The sequence below is a fragment of the Fusarium fujikuroi genome, chromosome FFUJ_chr05 (genome assembly GCF_900079805.1).
Source record: "Fusarium fujikuroi IMI 58289 draft genome, chromosome FFUJ_chr05".
Taxonomy (NCBI): Eukaryota; Fungi; Ascomycota; class Sordariomycetes; order Hypocreales; family Nectriaceae; genus Fusarium; species Fusarium fujikuroi.
The window spans coordinates 934,584-952,833 of record NC_036626.1 but is presented as its reverse complement, the minus strand read 5'-3'; the positions used below and the strand labels follow the sequence as shown (position 1 = coordinate 952,833).

At 47.4% G+C, this 18,250-nt stretch overlaps 7 protein-coding genes; 3 read left to right on the top strand and 4 right to left on the bottom strand.

Annotated features, from left to right (window-relative positions):
* Positions 1-897: 897 nt before the first annotated feature.
* FFUJ_07058 (related to SCJ1 protein) lies at positions 898-2,245 on the bottom strand (the record flags this gene model as incomplete). XM_023577268.1 has 2 exons in its annotated part: positions 898-1,975; positions 2,028-2,245. The coding sequence occupies 2 exons, from the start codon at positions 2,243-2,245 to the stop codon at positions 898-900; spliced, it is 1,296 nt and encodes a 431-aa protein (XP_023430364.1).
* Positions 2,246-3,495: 1,250 nt separating this feature from the next.
* On the top strand, positions 3,496-6,126 carry FFUJ_07057 (probable pre-mRNA splicing protein PRP2; the record flags this gene model as incomplete). Its single annotated transcript, XM_023577267.1, has 1 exon — positions 3,496-6,126. One exon carries the CDS (start codon positions 3,496-3,498, stop codon positions 6,124-6,126), a length of 2,631 nt encoding a protein of 876 aa, XP_023430363.1.
* A 422-nt stretch (positions 6,127-6,548) lies between these two features.
* Positions 6,549-7,492, bottom strand: FFUJ_07056 (uncharacterized protein; the record flags this gene model as incomplete). XM_023577266.1 has 2 exons in its annotated part: positions 6,549-6,865; positions 6,913-7,492. The coding sequence occupies 2 exons, from the start codon at positions 7,490-7,492 to the stop codon at positions 6,549-6,551; spliced, it is 897 nt and encodes a 298-aa protein (XP_023430362.1).
* Positions 7,493-9,537: 2,045 nt separating this feature from the next.
* Positions 9,538-11,331, top strand: FFUJ_07055 (related to lysine permease; the record flags this gene model as incomplete). XM_023577265.1 has 5 exons in its annotated part: positions 9,538-9,860; positions 9,913-10,304; positions 10,357-10,462; positions 10,513-10,872; positions 10,926-11,331. The coding sequence occupies 5 exons, from the start codon at positions 9,538-9,540 to the stop codon at positions 11,329-11,331; spliced, it is 1,587 nt and encodes a 528-aa protein (XP_023430361.1).
* A 248-nt stretch (positions 11,332-11,579) lies between these two features.
* On the bottom strand, positions 11,580-13,494 carry FFUJ_07054 (related to laccase precursor; the record flags this gene model as incomplete). XM_023577264.1 has 3 exons in its annotated part: positions 11,580-12,651; positions 12,698-13,184; positions 13,230-13,494. The coding sequence occupies 3 exons, from the start codon at positions 13,492-13,494 to the stop codon at positions 11,580-11,582; spliced, it is 1,824 nt and encodes a 607-aa protein (XP_023430360.1).
* Positions 13,495-16,512: 3,018 nt separating this feature from the next.
* Positions 16,513-16,982, top strand: FFUJ_07053 (uncharacterized protein; the record flags this gene model as incomplete). XM_023577263.1 has 2 exons in its annotated part: positions 16,513-16,808; positions 16,865-16,982. 2 exons carry the CDS (start codon positions 16,513-16,515, stop codon positions 16,980-16,982), a joined length of 414 nt encoding a protein of 137 aa, XP_023430359.1.
* Positions 16,983-17,128: 146 nt separating this feature from the next.
* On the bottom strand, positions 17,129-18,034 carry FFUJ_07052 (uncharacterized protein; the record flags this gene model as incomplete). The annotated part of the gene is made up of 1 exon (XM_023577261.1): positions 17,129-18,034. One exon carries the CDS (start codon positions 18,032-18,034, stop codon positions 17,129-17,131), a length of 906 nt encoding a protein of 301 aa, XP_023430358.1.
* Positions 18,035-18,250: the final 216 nt, after the last annotated feature.

The window sequence follows — 18,250 nt, the reverse complement described above, 5'->3', positions numbered from 1 at the left end:
TCGCTTGTTTCGCCAGAATCGTCCCCCTCAGTCGTACCAGTAACGTACGTCTTTGGCAGACATTGGGGTAGTATAAACCAATCAAGCAGCGCGAGCAGCATCAGAACCATGCTCGCACATGCAGCTGTATTTAGCGACGTTCAAGACGCCGCCACATTTCCCGCAGAGGATAACATACTTGTCCGTGTGATAGTCCGTGTCTTTGACTGTGACAAGGTCTGAGCGGGGAACTTCTATCACGTCTGGAGTCGACGTGCTGGGGGTGCTGTCACCAGGAGTGTTTGTGGTGGTTGAGTCTGAACTTGACATGTTCTAAGGAGTGTTCACTGTCATGATTGTTAAGGAGTGAAGAAGAAGAAAAAGGGGAAGGGAAAGAGGGGAAAAAGAAGAAAAGGGCGAGATGTGATTGATTGCATTGAGATTTATATAGCTATCTGATGGGCGCTGCTGTTAGGCTGTGATGGCTTCATTTATGGAGAGGTCTAAGCCACATTAGTTAGGACAAGGATGTTGTAGAAGTTTCGCTTAAGCTTCGAGATCTAGTCGGTTGGAGGTTTGGTCCCTTTAGGTATGTGATTGAATGATATGAGGTTGTGAATACTGTGAGAGCGTTGGATTGTTCTCGGTGGTTCCTTGTAAGTCGACGTTACATTCTGTGGGGCACATCTTTACCGTTGTTAGTAACTGGAGGTTTTGTTCCGGTTCCTGAATCTCACACCAACAGACACTCAAGCATCTTGTAACCGATACTTTAAAACACACTTCCATAACATCTATAATATTCTGAAACATGGCATTGGTATCCTTTCGTATCGACACTAATACACATCATATAGCCCCCCTCTTATAAATCATACAACTAACTCCTCACCCTCGACGCCGATCACCTTTTACTCATTATAACTCGTCTCTAGTGTGCGCTGGCTCTGGTCGCCCGCTGTCTTTATGTAAATCGACGCCGCTCTTGAGTCGCCACTTCTCCCAGAGGCTCCAGAAATCGCTTTCCATGTTGGAGTCTATCTGATCGGGTAGCACGACTGCGTACTCGACGTATAGGTTTCCGAACTCGGTCTTGTGGTACACGCTGTCGCCATCCTCGTGCCAGATGGGCATACCCTCTCCAGCCACAGTCTCGACATGGCCGGGCTGGATGACCTTACCGCGTGGTCGACTTAGCTGCACGACGTGGTTATCGAGATGAGTGAGGTTGCGAGTCCAGCCACCCATCCAGGCTTCCCGAAGAGAGAGAACCTCGGTCCAGTACAGATCATTACCCTTGCGACGGAAGAATGCGCCATCGGTCTTATCGGGGTTGTTGTCATATGATGGAGCCCTTTCAGATAATGTCACCAGCAAGTCGCCAGGGACCCAATCGGGACTCTCATCAGCTTCGTTCTCGTAGACAACGCGGGAATCGCGAGCAGCTCCACGCTGGACGTTGAGTTGAACAGTCGTCGCCTTCCTCTCTACCCGTTCGCCTTGGCAGACCTTGCACTTGTGCTTGATGTTCTTGCCCCTACCGCCACAAGCATCACATCTTTGCTGAAACTGTTGAAACATTCCAGGAGCGAGTTGGCGCTTGACGATGCGTACACCATGGCCGCCACACGTATGACAGGTATCGACTTGTCCATCTGCACTTCCAGTGCCTTCGCAGGCTTCACAGATATGTTGCTTCTGCCAGGAGAACTCGGTGGTGGCGCCGTTGTAAAAGTCGCGGAGGGAGATTTCGACACGGACTTCGACATTATGTCCTCGGGGTTCGCTGGATGCCCGTCCGAAGTGGCCGTGCCCACCGAAGAAGCGGCTGAAGAGATCGAAGGGATCATGGCCACCACCACCTCCACCTCCTTGGCGGCGCTGTTGAACACCCTCGTGGCCATATTGGTCGTAAACTTTGCGCATTTCCTCATCGCTCAAGACATCGTAGGCTTCGGAAACCTCAACAAACTTATCGTGTGCTGTATCATCGCCACTGAAAAAGGTTAGTATTAGAAATCAAGCAGAGGGTGGATGGAGGGGCATACGGATTCTTGTCTGGATGGAACTTCTTCGACAATTGACGATATGCCTGCTTTAATTCCTTCTTCCCTGCTTGCCTGCTTACACCGAGAACCTTCACAACTGTCAGAATCTGCATACTTGTGGCATAAGGGAATTGTTGTACCTTGTAATAGTCCTGGGCGCATACAGCTAGCTGGACCAGAGCTAGAAGGACCACGAGGGCCGCTGTATGGAATAACATCTTGTCTCTCTTCCTACAGATAGAAAAAAAAAAAGAAAAAGAGAAAGAAAAGATGGAAAGAGACTTTATATAAAACAAGTTCAAACTTCCGACCTTGAGTGGTAAAGAAGGACAGACCTCGAGATGTTGCGAGGGACTAAGGAGGGTGAGTTGAACTTGATAAAGAACGAACAAAGGAAAGTCGCCTGAACCTCGAAACACCAGCGTGTTATCAAGTGCTACACTTTTTGGGACAGTAGCAAGCTTATCAGTAGACCCCTGTCGACTGGCCTCTTATCGAGAGCATGTGACTGGCTGTGAGGCTTGACTCATAGTCGGATTATGCTTTCTCCGTTGCCTGACATACCTAATGCCACACCCAGCTCTGTACTCCACGGTACAGTTAACTCACAAGAGCATTCACTTATGGAGATCAAGAAGCATCCTCCTGTGGTCGGTCTATAACTCACATGCCAAAGTTTCTAGCATGGCTTTGTAAGCTTAGGAAAATTGCCCTGTTTATCCAGCACTTTACCTGGTCAAATATTTGGCTGGCTGCAACCTCCCAGTTTAGCAGCGATACCTGAATTCGAATACGTTACTTATGAACTTAGTCGTAAATCTATCCTTATTTGAATATGGACACTGGATTTTGATGCTGCACCATAGACTTGGCTCGCTGCCTGTTTTCCAGTGAAAGCTTCAGTCTTTGGCCACAGCCCGGGGCAAACGGAGTATAACTTTTGCTTGAATCATCCTCGAGGAGCAAGAAAACATTATATTGCTTTAACCCAGTAACGACCAATAAAATGGGATTCAGGTATTCCAATGCCACAGAAGTATCAATAATAAAGTCTATGGCTAGACTGAAGTCTCAAACAAACTTATTCAATAAGTTTACCTTTAGGCTGTAGCATCTCAGGAGCAAGAAAACACAAGACTCTAGTAGAGGATGTCAAAATAAACTCAGTAAAGAATCCCCTAAGCTTAGGCTAAATTGCCTAAGTCTTTTCATCACTTAGGATGAATGTCCTAAAGCTTCAAGTACCTAGTCTAAGTTAATTGTAACTCTTAGACTTTTAGACTACTACACTGATAGACACCTGACAACGCAACCAAACTTAATACGATTTTATATGTATATAAGGAAACTGCCGCCCTGTCTTTAAGAGCGATTCAAGCTTCGAAGAGTCACGTGACCCGATACATACACCATTCTATAGATCAAGACCCACCCATTTCCACCTCAACCTACTCGACACAAACACATCATGAGCGCCAAACGCTATGCTTTCCTCCCGATGGAGGATGAGGCGGGAGAAGAGAAGGGCGAGTCATCGAAGAAGCCATCGAAGAAGAGGAAGACCGAAGATACTGCTGCACGGAATAAGGCGGCGCTACCTGATATTCGAGAGCGATCGCGACAAGAGTACCTCAAGAAAAGAGAAGCCGAACGACTTGCTCTCTTGCGGAAGCAGGTTGCTGAGGAGACGGATGAGTTGAGGAGCGGCGTGCGACTTTCGGAGAAGGAGAAGGCCGAATTTGCCAAGAACAGAGAGATCCTGCGCCTGGCCGAAGAACGACTTAACATTGATGACCATCGAGATGGATACTACATGCCTGAGGACTACATCACCGAGAAGGGACGGCTCGATCGCAAGAAGAAGGAAGAGGTACTCTATAAGAAGCACGTTGAAAGAGACCAATTCGGACGGGAGAAATTCGTTACTGAGCATGAAGAATGGGAACGGGAACAAACCACAAAGGTGAAAGCGCAAATCCAGCGCGCCGAAAGAGAGAACGATGATTACGACTTTCTTATGGATGAATCACAGTATATTCAGTGGAAATCGGATGCGAGAAGAACCGACGATGGTCGAACATTGACCAAAGAACAACAAGCCCTGAATGCGCGGATCGACGAAGCCGAGAAGAAGGCGCTGTCAATACAGGAGACGCGAAAGAGTTTGCCCATTTACCAATATCGAGACGAGTTCCTCGCTGCACTGGAAAAGTACCAAGTTCTTGTCATTGTCGGAGAGACTGGTAGTGGAAAGACGACTCAGCTACCTCAATACCTCCACGAGGCGGGTTATACCAAGAACGGCATGAAAGTGGGATGTACACAACCTCGGCGAGTGGCCGCCATGAGTGTAGCAGCTCGTGTGGCCGATGAAGTAGGTGTCAAAATCGGTAGAGAGGTCGGATACACGATCCGATTCGAGGACTGCACCAGCGACAAGACCATCCTCAAGTATATGACTGATGGAATGTTATTAAGAGAAATCATGACAGACCCAGAACTCTCGTCGTATTCAGCGCTGATGATAGACGAAGCTCACGAACGCACAGTACATACTGATATCCTCCTGGCGCTACTCAAGGATCTCTCGAGAGCGCGACCTGATTTGAAGCTGCTGATTTCGTCAGCTACCATGAACGCCGAGAGGTTCGCACAGTATTTCGACGACGCCCCCATCTTCAATATTCCTGGTCGACGATATCCAGTCGACATTTACTATACACCCGCTCCCGAAGCGAACTATCTGACCGCGGCCATCGTAACAACATTCCAGATTCACACAACACAACCCAAGGGTGATATCCTAATTTTCTTGACCGGACAAGACGAGATTGAAGCCGCTGAGCTTGAACTTACCCAGACAGCAAAAAAGCTCGGCAACCGCATTAAGGAACTTGTCATCTGCCCAATTTACGCAAACCTACCGTCCGACTTACAGGCAAAGATCTTCGAACCAACACCAGAAGGAGCTCGCAAGGTCGTATTGGCCACAAACATCGCCGAAACCAGTTTAACCATTGATGGAATTGTCTACGTTATTGATCCTGGTTTTGTCAAGGAAAACGTTTACAACCCCGCCACCCGTTCGTCTAACTTGGTTGTTGTTCCTTGCTCGAGAGCATCTGCGAACCAGCGAAGTGGTCGAGCCGGTCGTGTTGGCCCAGGAAAGTGTTTCCGTCTATACACAAAATTCGCATATATGAACGAAATGGACGAATCAACTACACCAGAAATCCAGCGAACAAACCTGAACGGTGTTGTGCTTCAACTGAAGTCCCTGGGCATCAATGAACTGCTTGATTTCGATTTCATGGATCCTCCGTCTAAAGACTCTCTTATTGGCGCGCTGAATCAGTTATATGCTTTGCAAGCGTTGAATCGTCATGGGGCATTGACCAAAGTTGGCCGTCAAATGGCCGAATTCCCTACAGACCCTTTGCTAGCCAAGGCCGTGTTGGCTGCCAGCAAGGAAGGCTGCGTCGAAGAGGTACTGTCCATTGTATCGATGCTTGGTGAAGCTTCCACGCTGTTCTTCCGACCCAAGGACAAGAAGATTGAAGCAGACAGCGCCCGAAACCGATTTACTATCAAGGATGGAGGTGACCACGTCACACTCCTCAACATCTGGACCCAATGGGTTGACAGCGGCTTCTCCCCCATCTGGGCGAAGGAGAACTTCCTTCAACAACGGACTCTCACAAGGGCACGTGACGTTCGTGACCAGCTGGAAAAGCTATGCGAAAGGGTCGAAGTTGCGTTGTCTTCGTGTGGTGCCTCCAACCTTACCCCCATCAAGCGAGCCATCACATCGGGGTTCTTCGTCAACGCTGCACGGCTGCAGAAGAGCGGCGATGGTTACAGGATGGTCAAGACCAACACATCCATGTGGATACACCCAAGCAGTGTCATGATGTCCGTCGACCCCCCGCCGAAGATGGTTATTTATTTTGAGCTCGTGCAGACGACCAAGGATTATATGCGCAGTGTGATGCCTATCGAGCCTAAGTGGTTAGGGGAGTTAGCACCGCATTTTTATAAAAAGGATGATATGGAGGACTTGGTGGCCAAGAAGATGCCGAAACAAAGGACATATAACTAGGATAACTAGGTAATAGGCAGTATTGCAGCCATAACTTTGAGTAATTATGATGAGCTTAGGATTGTATATCCATAACTTTAAGTAGTTATGACAAGCTTAGGATTGCACATCCAGAACTTTGAGTAGCTATGACAAACTTAGGATTATACATTCATAACTTTGAGTAGCCTTATGACAAGCTTAGGAATGTTGCTCTGAGTAATAAAAATAATTAGGCAAATCCTCACTAAAGATAGCATCAAGGAGAAGAGCTATAGTAAGGAAATGCATAATAAGTGGACTGGGATTAATCAAGGTGGGGGCATTTGATGATAGCCTGTCAACATTAGAGTCTTGTTACCCATAACTTGTACTAAATTCACTAGATATCCCTTCAATTTTTTCATTCCTCAAGATCGAGGTCCTAAGTCTTCTTGCCTCTCTTAGTTGGCCTCTTCCGTTTCCTTATCAGCCACCCACTCGTAGAGAATGTCTGTCCTCATGGTGTATTTGATCCCCTTGTGCACCGTTGCTCCTTCATGGAAAAGCCCTCTGTGTTGGAAGATGAGAACGCTTCCAGTTTTGGGGTTTACATCGACCCTCTTCTCTCCTTTTCTGTCAAGGAATGACGTTGCGCCACCTTCAAGTTCCGAAGCTGGATCATTCTCAACAGAGTCATTGAGGTATAGGTGAACAGTGTAGAAAGTCTCAAACTCTTTGCCTGGGCCTTCGGTATAGTAGAAAGGACCGTCGCAGTGGGCTGAGATACGTTAGCTGTGAATACAAGAGATAGGTGGTCACACTTACGTTTGAAGAACTGTCCTGGTGAATACTTCAAGAACCTCATCCTCTCGTTAAAGCGACTAAACACCCATTTCCCACCCTTCATATAGGGTTGCCGTGGCACCACAGCCAAGAGTTCCCGCAAACCCTCGGAGAGCATGCAGCGCTCCCATAGGCGATCAACAACTGTCTGCTGATTCCATATAATCCTATCACTCTCCCTATACCCCGGCGCCGGGGCCTCCCAACCGGGACCGGCGCTTATCAAAGCAGGTCTCCAGGCCGGTGCACTTTCATCAGATTTTGGAACGGACGCTTCCGCTAGAGAGAGAAGCTCTTTGCATTCTTCTGGTGAAAGGACGTTGTCTAGCACGATAGCGGTGTGACCATCGTACTGAGGAAGAGGAGAGTTTGCAAAGTCGATGGGATGAGTCGTTATTGGGTTTTCAGGCGGAGAAGAGAGGAAAGTATCAGGGATGGGAATATCGTTTGATGTGTAGTCTACTTTGGTGAGCATATTCTTGGAAGGGTCGCGTGGCTTGAGGAAGGATTGGGAGGCGGGTTTGGAGGTGAGGCCTAGTTTCGAGGCGAGGTTGGATAACATTTTATAAGCACTCTAACAGGGGTATCTTGAGAGAATGAGAAAAGCAATAAAATCAATGCTACTCTGGGAAGAGAAACACTGATGCCTATTAAGTAGATCTTTCTAAAAAGGACAGTTTTATGACAAGATATTGGCGGTTTTATTGTTGGTATTGCTGCCTATGAGCTGAGCTGGGATGGGAGGGAGTGGCTGTGGGGAGATGCAGCCACCACAAGTCCTACGCCGGTGACAGCTAGGCTTTCACCATACCTTAAATTAAGGCAGACTAACTTAAGTAGAAGACTGGCTAATACATGGTGCCTTGATGTTAGTAGACCACTGAAATGAGGACAGATTGGTGATGGTGATGCTTAGTTGGGCTATGGTTAATTTGGTAGCCTTGAGGGATCACAGCAGACGGTCCAGTGTAAGTTGGAAGCCTGTAGCCTGTGACAACCGAGTCTGCTCAGGCCAAATGTTTGGTAGACACATTTGACGGATTGTTAGTCACAGCCAGGTCCGTTGAGATACGGATATGTGGCCATTGCTTGGCTCTAGGGTCATTAGGCATACTCTCAGTCATATGTGCTATAGACTGACTGTAAGAACACATCACATCAAAAGACGCGCATTGACTGGACATGATGAATATTTCTTGGCGCATTTCCCTCGAGAAGATGTTTCAGTCTAGCTTGTATCGCACGAGACATAAATTTATTTTTGTGTTATGTGCTAATCCTCTAGGACATTGAGGTGTCTGAGTCTAGGTTCGCATAAGCTGGCCAAACAAAGTCATGTAGAGTGGGCATAGGAGAAAGACAATAATGGATTCAATCTATCCAAGATCATGTTATGCGGAAATGAGATCCATGCAAATGAACAGTCTGTAAAAAATGTTGTTTATGCGAGCAAAGAGTCTGTGAGTAAGCCCGCGAGGCCAATTATGATACTGTGAGGTGGCATTTTCAGTGTTGAGTACAGCAAAAAAGACATTAACAAGTGAGAGGGTCGCTAAGTGGCGATATAGGTAGAGTCATGGAGTGAAAGAGAGGCAACCACACGGGAATAAATTGCATGATCTCGGAGCTGAACTGCACTGCTTTCTGCTTATTAACCCAAGCAAGCTTCTAGAAGAGGGCGAAAGCGAAAAAAGAGATCTTGGCGATTCTTGGCTCAGATGTTAATTCCCGGCTTGGCCAGACTAGACTATACTTGACCCATGCGGAACATCATGAGAGCCGCACAACGTCTCGTGAGTGTTAGCAGCATTGGATAATTATGAGAAGAGGTAGACATGGGCAGTGTTGTCATTGAGAAAAGAATTGCGACATTGAAGTTTATATACAAGATGTCAGATGTAAGATGATGTTGGTTGCCTTTGTACATAACATGCCACCGAACCACGAGGTTGGAATCCTTCAGACTATACCTAAGCAGAGATTTTCTGGAAACTCGGCGACGTAACCCAACTTGTGTATAAGCCGCCAGCCGGCATGATGGGGCCGAGAGTGACCCTCCAAATCGCCGTAGTGACTTTGTAGTGGGCTACTTGTAATTTGATGTCCATGTTTCCGTTCAGCGATATCTCAGACATGAATGAGCTTGAGAATATGTAGAAATGCTGGAAGAAGAGCCAAGAACTTGAGAAACAGTAGATACAATCATATCTTATTGCTACCTACCGTCAACAGGCTGAATTCAGTTACAATGTGGGTTCATGCGACGTTACCACGGAATTTTAGTGCTTAGCCAGATCCAAACTTAGCGACCTTCCCTTAGCGGGTTCAAGTTTGTCACTCTGAAGATCCCATTGACATGGTTCAGCAAGGAAGGGATAGTAATAAAATACCACCCAAATACACTTTGCTCGTACGTAACTGCAACTCTCCTGACATTGGAGAGTGGATTTGCCTCTGAGCACGCAATTCCTCGTGCCTCGTTTTTGCGGATCTCGAAGCCAAGTATATCATCTATCTACCTATTCAAGAGATGCAACTTGTATCTCTATAGATTCCAACTTACATGTCTTACTTACTTTCGCAATTGTGATCAAGACAACAGTCACAATGGAGTTCCCACCGGAAAAAGAACATGGAAAATCTGCTGACGATGACGTCGAGAATCTACCGCACAGCGACGTCCCGCGACCCACGCAACAGGATCTGCTGCAGCGCTCGCTCTCAGCGCGCCAGGTGCAGATGATTGCTATTGGCGGCACCATCGGTACTGGCCTGTTTCTCGGTACTGGAAAGTCCCTTGCCACGGGTGGGCCAGCGTCGATATTGATCGCCTATGCCATCGTGGGCGCTATCGTCTTTACGACCATGTTGGCTTTGGGGGAGATGGCGGCGTTTATACCCGTTGCTGGAAGTTTTTGTACCTTTGCAGGGTGGGTTGTCTTAGTGAGACACTTGTAGGCGGGATCATTGCTAACGAGGTAGACGTTTTGTTGATGATGCGTTTGGCTTTGCTCTCACTTGGAATTACTGGTTCAACGATGCTGTGTCCACTGCCTCGGATCTCGTCGCCCTGCAGCTCGTTCTTCAATACTGGACCGACAACTTCCCCGGCTGGGCCCTCAGTCTCATTTTCTGGGTTGTTCTCATCGGCGTCAACATTATTTCCGTCAAAGCATATGGCGAACTCGAGTACTGGCTCAGTCTGCTAAAAGTCATCACCATTGTGGTTTTCATCGTCATGGGCATCGTTGTCAATTGTGGTGGAAATGAGACGGGAGAGTACATCGGCGGGAAAAATTGGCATATCCCTGGTGCGCCTTTTGTTGGAGGCATCGGTGGCTTTGCCTCTGTTTTTGTTACGGCCTCTTTTGCTTGTAAGTTGAGATGTGAATCTCAAATGGTATGAGATGAAACTGACTGTCGTAGATGGAGGAACTGAGAGTATTGCCATCACGGCTGGTGAGACCAAGGATCCCACAAGAAATCTCCCCAAGGTCGTCAAGAATGTCTTTTGGCGAATTATCCTCTTCTAGTACGCCTCCTTCACCCACGCTCACTCACTCGTCTCACTAACAGAACCAGTCTCCTTTCCATTCTTCTCATCGGCCTCAATGTCCCATACAACTATCCCGATCTCAACTCCAAGGAGACCCGCACTTCTCCCTTCACCATTGTTTTTGAAATGACGGGCGCCAAAGCTGCTGGGAGTGTCATCAACGCCGTTATTCTCACTAGTGTCCTGTCTGCTGGAAACCACGCTCTCTTTGCTGGAGTGAGATTGATGTACACTCTTGCTATCGAGGGTCATGCCCCCAAGGTCCTCGGGAAGCTCAATAGGAACAGAGTACCCTGGGTTGCTGTCCTTGTGACAGGATTCGTGGCTGGTCTCTGCTTTGGCTCGAGTTTCATCGGAGCGGGCGATTTGTGGAACTGGCTCCAGAAGTAAGTCAAGCATCGACATATGCGTACATCTTGAGCACAGCTAACATTCACAGCATCGTCGGTGTATCGAACCAACTCAGCTGGATCTCCATCGGCATCACGTCAATCCGCTTCCGCCAAGCCCTCGCACTACAAGGCAAAACTCACCTTCTCCCCTTCAAGAACTGGACGTATCCCTACGGACCTTGGATCTGCGTCATTCTCAACAGTTTCCTCGTTCTCGTGCAGGGCTGGAGCTGTTTCAGTCCCAAATTCGACGGTGTCAGCTTTGTCAGCTTTTACATCGAGCTACCGGTCATGCTGCTCATGTTTGTGGTGTGGAAGCTTGTCAAGAAGACAAAGTTCGTGGGGCTGAGCGAGATGGACCTTGAGACGGATGTTTATACGATTGAGGAGAAGGTCACAGAGGAGACGGGGTGGAAGGCCAAGGTGAAGAATGTGGTTACTTGGTTGTTTTAATGTAGCGGGATATGATTTGCATTTTTGTTAGGATACCATGATGCATTGCAATTTGATGAATCTCTTAATCCATTTTTAGTCTTGGAATTTAAGGACCTATATCAGTGGATGAGTAGGATCATCGCGATTCAAGTTCCAACTGATTATATGCGAAAAGTGTTTATTAACAAACAATAGTTGAATGGTGAGACCTAGTCTCGATGAGAAGTCAAAAGATCGCTCGCTCCATAAGCGCCTTCACCAACACTTCACTCTCCATCACCACCCTCAGCATACTCCTCAGGAACCTCTGGCCACGCATCAACACCATCCTGAATAACCATCATCATGCCACCAACCATGTGGTTATTGATATGGCAATGGAGAAGCCAAGGTCCAGGATCGGCAGCATGATATCGAACTACAACCCAACTCGGCTCCTTATCCGCCGGCGCCGAAAGAAAGGCATCTCTTCGAGGCGGATTAACAAGATTGAACTGGTCAGGAATTTCCTTAGCCGCTTCTTCAACAGAACTCCACCTGAAAGGGCCAGTTCCTGTGCCTAGCATGTACATCTTTGAACCGTGCTTGTGAATCGGGTGTGGAGGTTGGGGAAACATGGCTGCCACAAAGACGAGATCTACCCACTGTCCCAGTTTTGTCGAGATTGTAACGTTGTTGTGGACGTAAGGCTGGGGGTTGAAGAGTGTAGGTCTTTGCTCGTCGAGATCCTTTGACATAAGACCTGTGCTGTTCAAAGCCCAGAGATACGAAGCACCTTTGATCTCCATGCTTAGATTAAAGGTGACATCAGCAGTTGGCGAAATCGAAACTGGGGGGTAAGGACACGCCACCATCTGGTTAAACACCACGACGTTCTTTGACACCGGAATGCCAACGAGGTTGATCCACGATTCAGCCTCTTGTGTGTAACCGAAGCCGTCAACTGAGAGAATAGCATGGCCGGTGATGATCTGGGGCGCACTGTTCGAATTGAATCTCATTTTGAAGTCCCCGGACTTTTCAACCTTGACAAGAACGGAATATCGATCTCCGTTTGTGGCGGCAATGGCTTGGACTTTCTGAGGTTGGATGTAGGAGCCGTCCATGGCGTATACCCACATATCGTGGCCATCTATGGAGAAGACGCCGTTGACAAAGTTGACTGCAGCAACAATGTCAAAAGCAACCCATTTTGAGGAAGCGTGGTGTTTGTTGGAGACTCTGATGACTTCGATTTGACCCTCTGTTTCTTTGCATCCGGAGAATGTTCCAGGGAGGAGAGCCTCTTCGTTGCCTAGACCACCGGCGAGGGCGTTAAGAGCAGACGCAGGAAGACAGCTGTAAGTGTCAGCAATTGACAGTGGAATTTTCCTTGGAGACTCACGACTTATCAGTGAACTCAGCACCACCTGGTACCAACTCAAGGTAGCTCTTCTGAATCTCATTGAGATTGGCTGCCACGAGATCCTTAGGTAGACATTCGACTCTTCCCTTGCCATTAAAGAGGATCGAATCATAGCACGAGTCCTCTATCCCAGCTGCCACAGTCATATCCCACTTCTCAGTAGAAGTGAGGTGCACAAAGTCAGAAATAACTACTGGCTTAACATGCCTCGTTGCCTTTTGGATCTCATACAAAGTCTCCTTATCATCGGAGATCAAGTGAAACGGGTTCGGTTCGTGGGGTCGTGGATGAATAATAATAGCTCCGTAGAGACCATCTTCGATTTGGCCTCGATGATGAGAGTGATACCAGAAACTTCCGTATTGTGTAGCATGGAACTTGTAAGTGAAGCTGCATCCTGGCTTGATGGGATGTTGTGTAACGCCGGGAACACCGTCGGTCCATGGTGTGCCTTTCATTTCCAGTCCTAGCTTGTTAGTACCTCCAAGTTTACTCAACACCAGAGACATACCATGGTAGTGAATAGTGAGCTCTTCTGGAGACTGATTGTAGACTTTCACCACCACCAAATCATCCTGGTTGATCTCAAGCACAGGTCCAGGGGACTGCCCATTTACGAGCAGCATCTTTCGTGAGAATCCATCTGGTGCGTAATTCTCCCATGTTATAGTAAGGTCAAACTTCTTGGTGTTGTTCCAGTAGGTAGCCGTTACTGAAATAATGAACGATTGGAGGACTAAGGGGAGAAATATGAGAGAAGAGCGTGTGAAGTACATATTGCAAGTACCGAGCCAGGACCTGCGCCCAGTTGAGGAACGAAAGAATAAATATCAAGTATATGTCTTCATATCGACCAAGGTACTCGGGTTCCGGCGCTGTAATATACTGAATTCGGAGACTTCCTGTTCTCACAATATCCATCCGACAGTGAATGCACACAACAACAACATCATCTTACATGACAAGACCCTCTGCGCCACTAAGTCACATTTTGGCTCCCCTAATATCACGATTCAAACCAATCAACAAAATCAATTGTTGACTTTACCTGGAATTGAACAGGATTGGGGGCCATACCAAGACGGGCGCTCTCAGCTCAGTGGCATACCACGGAGTTGGCACCGGAATAAGCATATTTTCGCAAATTCGGTCAGCGCTAGGTCCATCACTTGGGACGAGTCTAGAAAATCTGTCAAGATATGGTTGGATAGCATGCGATGTACGTTGGCTGAGATAAGCGGGTGTGGTTGCCGTCAAGTTCTCGATGTTGGTTCATATGATGCTGTATGAGAGGGCAATTCGCGATACTGCAAGTTCAATGAGACTTACAAAGTGATATTTTACTTAGAACCATTACATAGAAACTCTATAGGAGTTCGATTGAGATGGTAATTAAGTATAAGTTTGCTCGTTGAGCTTGAAATAGTTCACCGATACTTTGGTAGGGCTGACACGCTTTGAGGCCATGATTTTAGCTACTAATAAGCTTGGCTGTCAGCATCTACAGATGACTTGGTCTGGATCAAGAGCCAATACCCAGCATTCTTTTGGGAGGCTAGCTTCAACATTGCCAAGTGATTGGCCGAATGCTTGAGAGGCCAGGATGAGACTTACCAAAGTTTATATGGCCCCCAATTGCGAAATTTCGATAACTTGTTTTGAGCCCATGAGGATGATGAAGAGCATAACAGGCTATCTGGTATTTTTTCGGATAAGAGCGAGACTTGGTAACATCCACTTTATTCTGTTGATCATGGTTTAGACATACAGCATGGTTTCTGCCTTCTTTTCTGGTGGTGATATTAGCTCAGACTAATCATACGTGCATGTCATAGTATAGTAAACATCTAGATTTGCCAGAATAGCCTTAGAGCTGACCCTAATTTTCATCTCAGTCGTCCATTGGCACGCAAGCCAGCCTTAAATGCACAGCTTACTACTTGTCATCAATGCCTAAAAGCTTCTTCGTCGGATCCGACGGTTGTACAGTCATCTCCTTGTCAGGCTTAGACGACCATATCAGTCCAAACCACAAGCCCAGATCTGATCTTCCATGTCTCACCCCGTAGGAACGACTGGATAAGACGTCGAATTCCATCATGATAACCGTCTTCGTCAGCCAACGATAGTCTTCTGCAAAAGTTCTTGACATCTGCATGCTTTGGTTATCTTGCGGTCACTTTGCTCTTCTCCTGCGGCATCTGGAGACTCCCACTAAGCATTACAAAGCTGAATTAATGTAGCGGGTAGTCAGAGAGAAATAAGTGATGAGCTGGCGGGTTCTGTAAATCTTCTTATGGGGGCAATTCATAAGGAGAGGCAGAGGAGGCGGAATGATATATTTATGTATGGTATCGAGCTCGGCATAGACCAAGTTGTTGTGGAGAACAAGAAATGTGTTCTTCGACATACTAAGTCCCTGGTGATCTTTTGCTCCTATTTTGTGGAGTACTTTAAGAAGTGGGTAAAACTCTTGGGTCAGATATTGAAGTCTGACAGTTGTTAACTCACTCTCTAAGGGCAGACGTTTGTTTCTCAGAAGGCACTCTATGTCTTGGGCCAAAGTTATTCCACAAAGGAGCCATATATTCCTTCACATTCTGACCAAGAAATCTCCCTTCTTTCTTTTATGTACCAAAAAATCGCCATAAACATAATGAGCCACGGATCATTGTCTTCAGTCGGTCACTGCTTAGCATCGACATGCTCAGACTCAACAGACGTACAGTAGACAAAGCCAGCTCCCGACCGCATCTATAAATCACACCGACTCCTCTGTATGGTTTCCTTTCGCTTCCTGACACAGCGACCAGAGGCACGTTCTTCTCGTCCCGGTCGCCCCACTGGTATCCCGTTGCTCTTGTCTGATAACTGGGTGACCTAGGCTGAGCGGGAGTGTCGTCAGTCTAGTATCGATAATTGCAAAATTGATGACTCCCACTCTCTTCATGTTTCCCCTTGTGCATTTGCCTCCGTGCTGGTGTAGCGATGAGTTCACCATAGCGTGTTAGTGTAATTGTAGAAGGTGAGCTTCTTCGATGATCCTCAGGCGAAGAAAAAGGCTACAGGGTTCGAGGAAACTATACCCTTCGATCTTCATTGTCTGTGCTGTTGATTTCTATGCATCATGATGATTAAAGCTTAGACAATGCTTGTGGTCTTGATCGAATAGTGAGCCAGTTGGTTCCTCTGTAGTCTCACATGTATGAGTCTGCGGACAAGTCCATACTTTGAGGGAAGACAGGAAGTTTTCATGTTCACAACATGACCTCTTCCACGGAATGCGATCAAACTCCGCCATCGACCGATTCTGGTTTCCGTATAACTAATACAGTCCCTGGCCGTGAACTTCTCATTTTCCCAAATAGGAAAATAAGCAACCAAGCTAAATGTGGATCATTGCAACCTTAATATGAACCTCAAGACTCGTCCATTCGTTCAGACACCTCAGAAAACAATACCAAAACCCCATCAGCCAATACAAGATCTTCAATCTTTCATTACCGTGTGAGTCACGGTGCAACGATCCATGCATTTGATGAAACACTTGTACATTGGCATTCGGATAGATCGCGGACTTTATCTCAAGTCCGGGTCGGATCATCGCTGGGAAACGCCACGGCCGTGAGGGGGGTTCACGCTGAGGAGGGGAAATGTGTAGTTGGACCGTGAACTAGGGATATGTAAGAAATAAGTATATAAGAGCTGAAAATTTCTCCTATCATTCGATCTATTCATCAACTCATGCCATCAAAAACAACAGTCACTTCCAAAGAATAGTCAGTCACTTCATCATGCCTTTCAGTCACGTTGCCCTCGCCGTCGGCGAACACTACGTCGAGATGCGCGACTTCTACAAGGCCGTACTCGCTCCTCTTGGCTATGAACTCAAGTTTGAAGGCACAGGCGCCAAGGGAGCTCAGTACTGCAGCTTCGGCGTCAAGAATGGCGCTCCAGACTTTTGGCTTGGCGGCGGTGGCCCTGCGTTGAAGAAATATGACGGCAATCTTGAGAACAGAACTGCACCAGTTCATGTCGCTTTTGATGGTGAGAATCAAAAGCATGTTGATGAGTGGTATGATGTGGCCATGTAAGTCAAATTGCCAATCTGAATATGTGATGAAGATGCTAATTAGGTTGGTGTAGTAAAGCTGGAGCGACTGATAATGGAAAACCTGGGCTGAGGGCGTATAGAGATGGATACTATGCGGCGTTTGTTCTGGATCCTGTTGGGAACAACATTGAGGTACTTCACATGTCTTAAGCGGTGTATTGGGTGTGAATGAACTGGCGTTGGTGTGCGGGATGAAGAATTGAATGAAGCGAAGTCATTTAATGAGTCAATAGTATGGTTACAAAAGCGTTGTGTTCATCAATCTCCCTATCCGAATCCTTCCTTGGTTACAGTGCCTAAGATTGAAATCGTTGAACCTGTGGGTTCTCCTGTGTCTCAGGAATGCCATCCCTTATCAACCACCAACCGATCACTTCAAGCGGATAATGCCCTGCACTTTCACGCTCAGGATCCTCCCCAAGACCCTTTTCGATATCCTTCTTGACCTCTCCCCAAGTCACCATGAGCGGTGTCGTATCTCTGTTCCCGTGTGACGCATTGAACAGGAACTCACTCAGCATCGCTGCCCGATCATTTCCTCGATTCCGCGTCGTCTCCCACGGGATCTTGACCCTCTCTGGTAGCGGTAGAAGCACGGCCGTGTAGCTCTGCGCCTGATACGGTTCACGTCCCCAGACCATACCGCCCTTGTGTCGCAGCTCAGGGAGGATGTAGTTCAGAGTGCGCATGCCCGGCATGAAATCGTACAGTGACTCTATAGAAGATCTCCAGTATTCCGCCATTGTCTCACCGGCAGCTGGACGGGGAACATCTCGAAAGAAAGCGCGCCATTCAATGCCGACGTTGAGGACTTTGTCATAGCCATGAATTGTAACTATTGAATTGTGCGGTTTGGCCTTGAGGGTGACACGCTGGTTCCGGTCAAAGTAGAGGATATCCTTTTCTGGCCTGAACCACACGCCTGGGTTGTCTCCGTGAGGTGAGAGGAAGAAACCTTCACGCTGTGCAACAGCACGAGATTCCCGACATATTCGAAGAGCTATCGGAGGCGCATAATGGATGTGGAAGCGGAAGAAGAGTTCGTCGACTGTAGGGTTGGTAGCCGGCTCTTGGGTTGAAGTCTTCTTTACATGGAATAGACGACAGTCAGGGAGGGAGAACTTCCAGATGAGATCTCTCAGCTCAGGCGGGAGACCTTCCAGTCGGAAGTGGCTTGAGCCCGAATCCTCAGTAGAAGTCATGTTGATTGTTTGAATTGTGAACGAAACACGAAATATTCATGTCTCGCGATAGTTTTCGATGAAAGAAGCACGTTTTATAAAAGGGCGTCAGGCACCCGAATTCGGTGATACGAGAATGCGAGTCTGCCTTAAGCTACCTTGGTTAGCCCAATCGGCTTCGTCAGCATTATCGTCACCTCGACAGGCACCGAAATAACAGCACGACCCCTAAAGTTA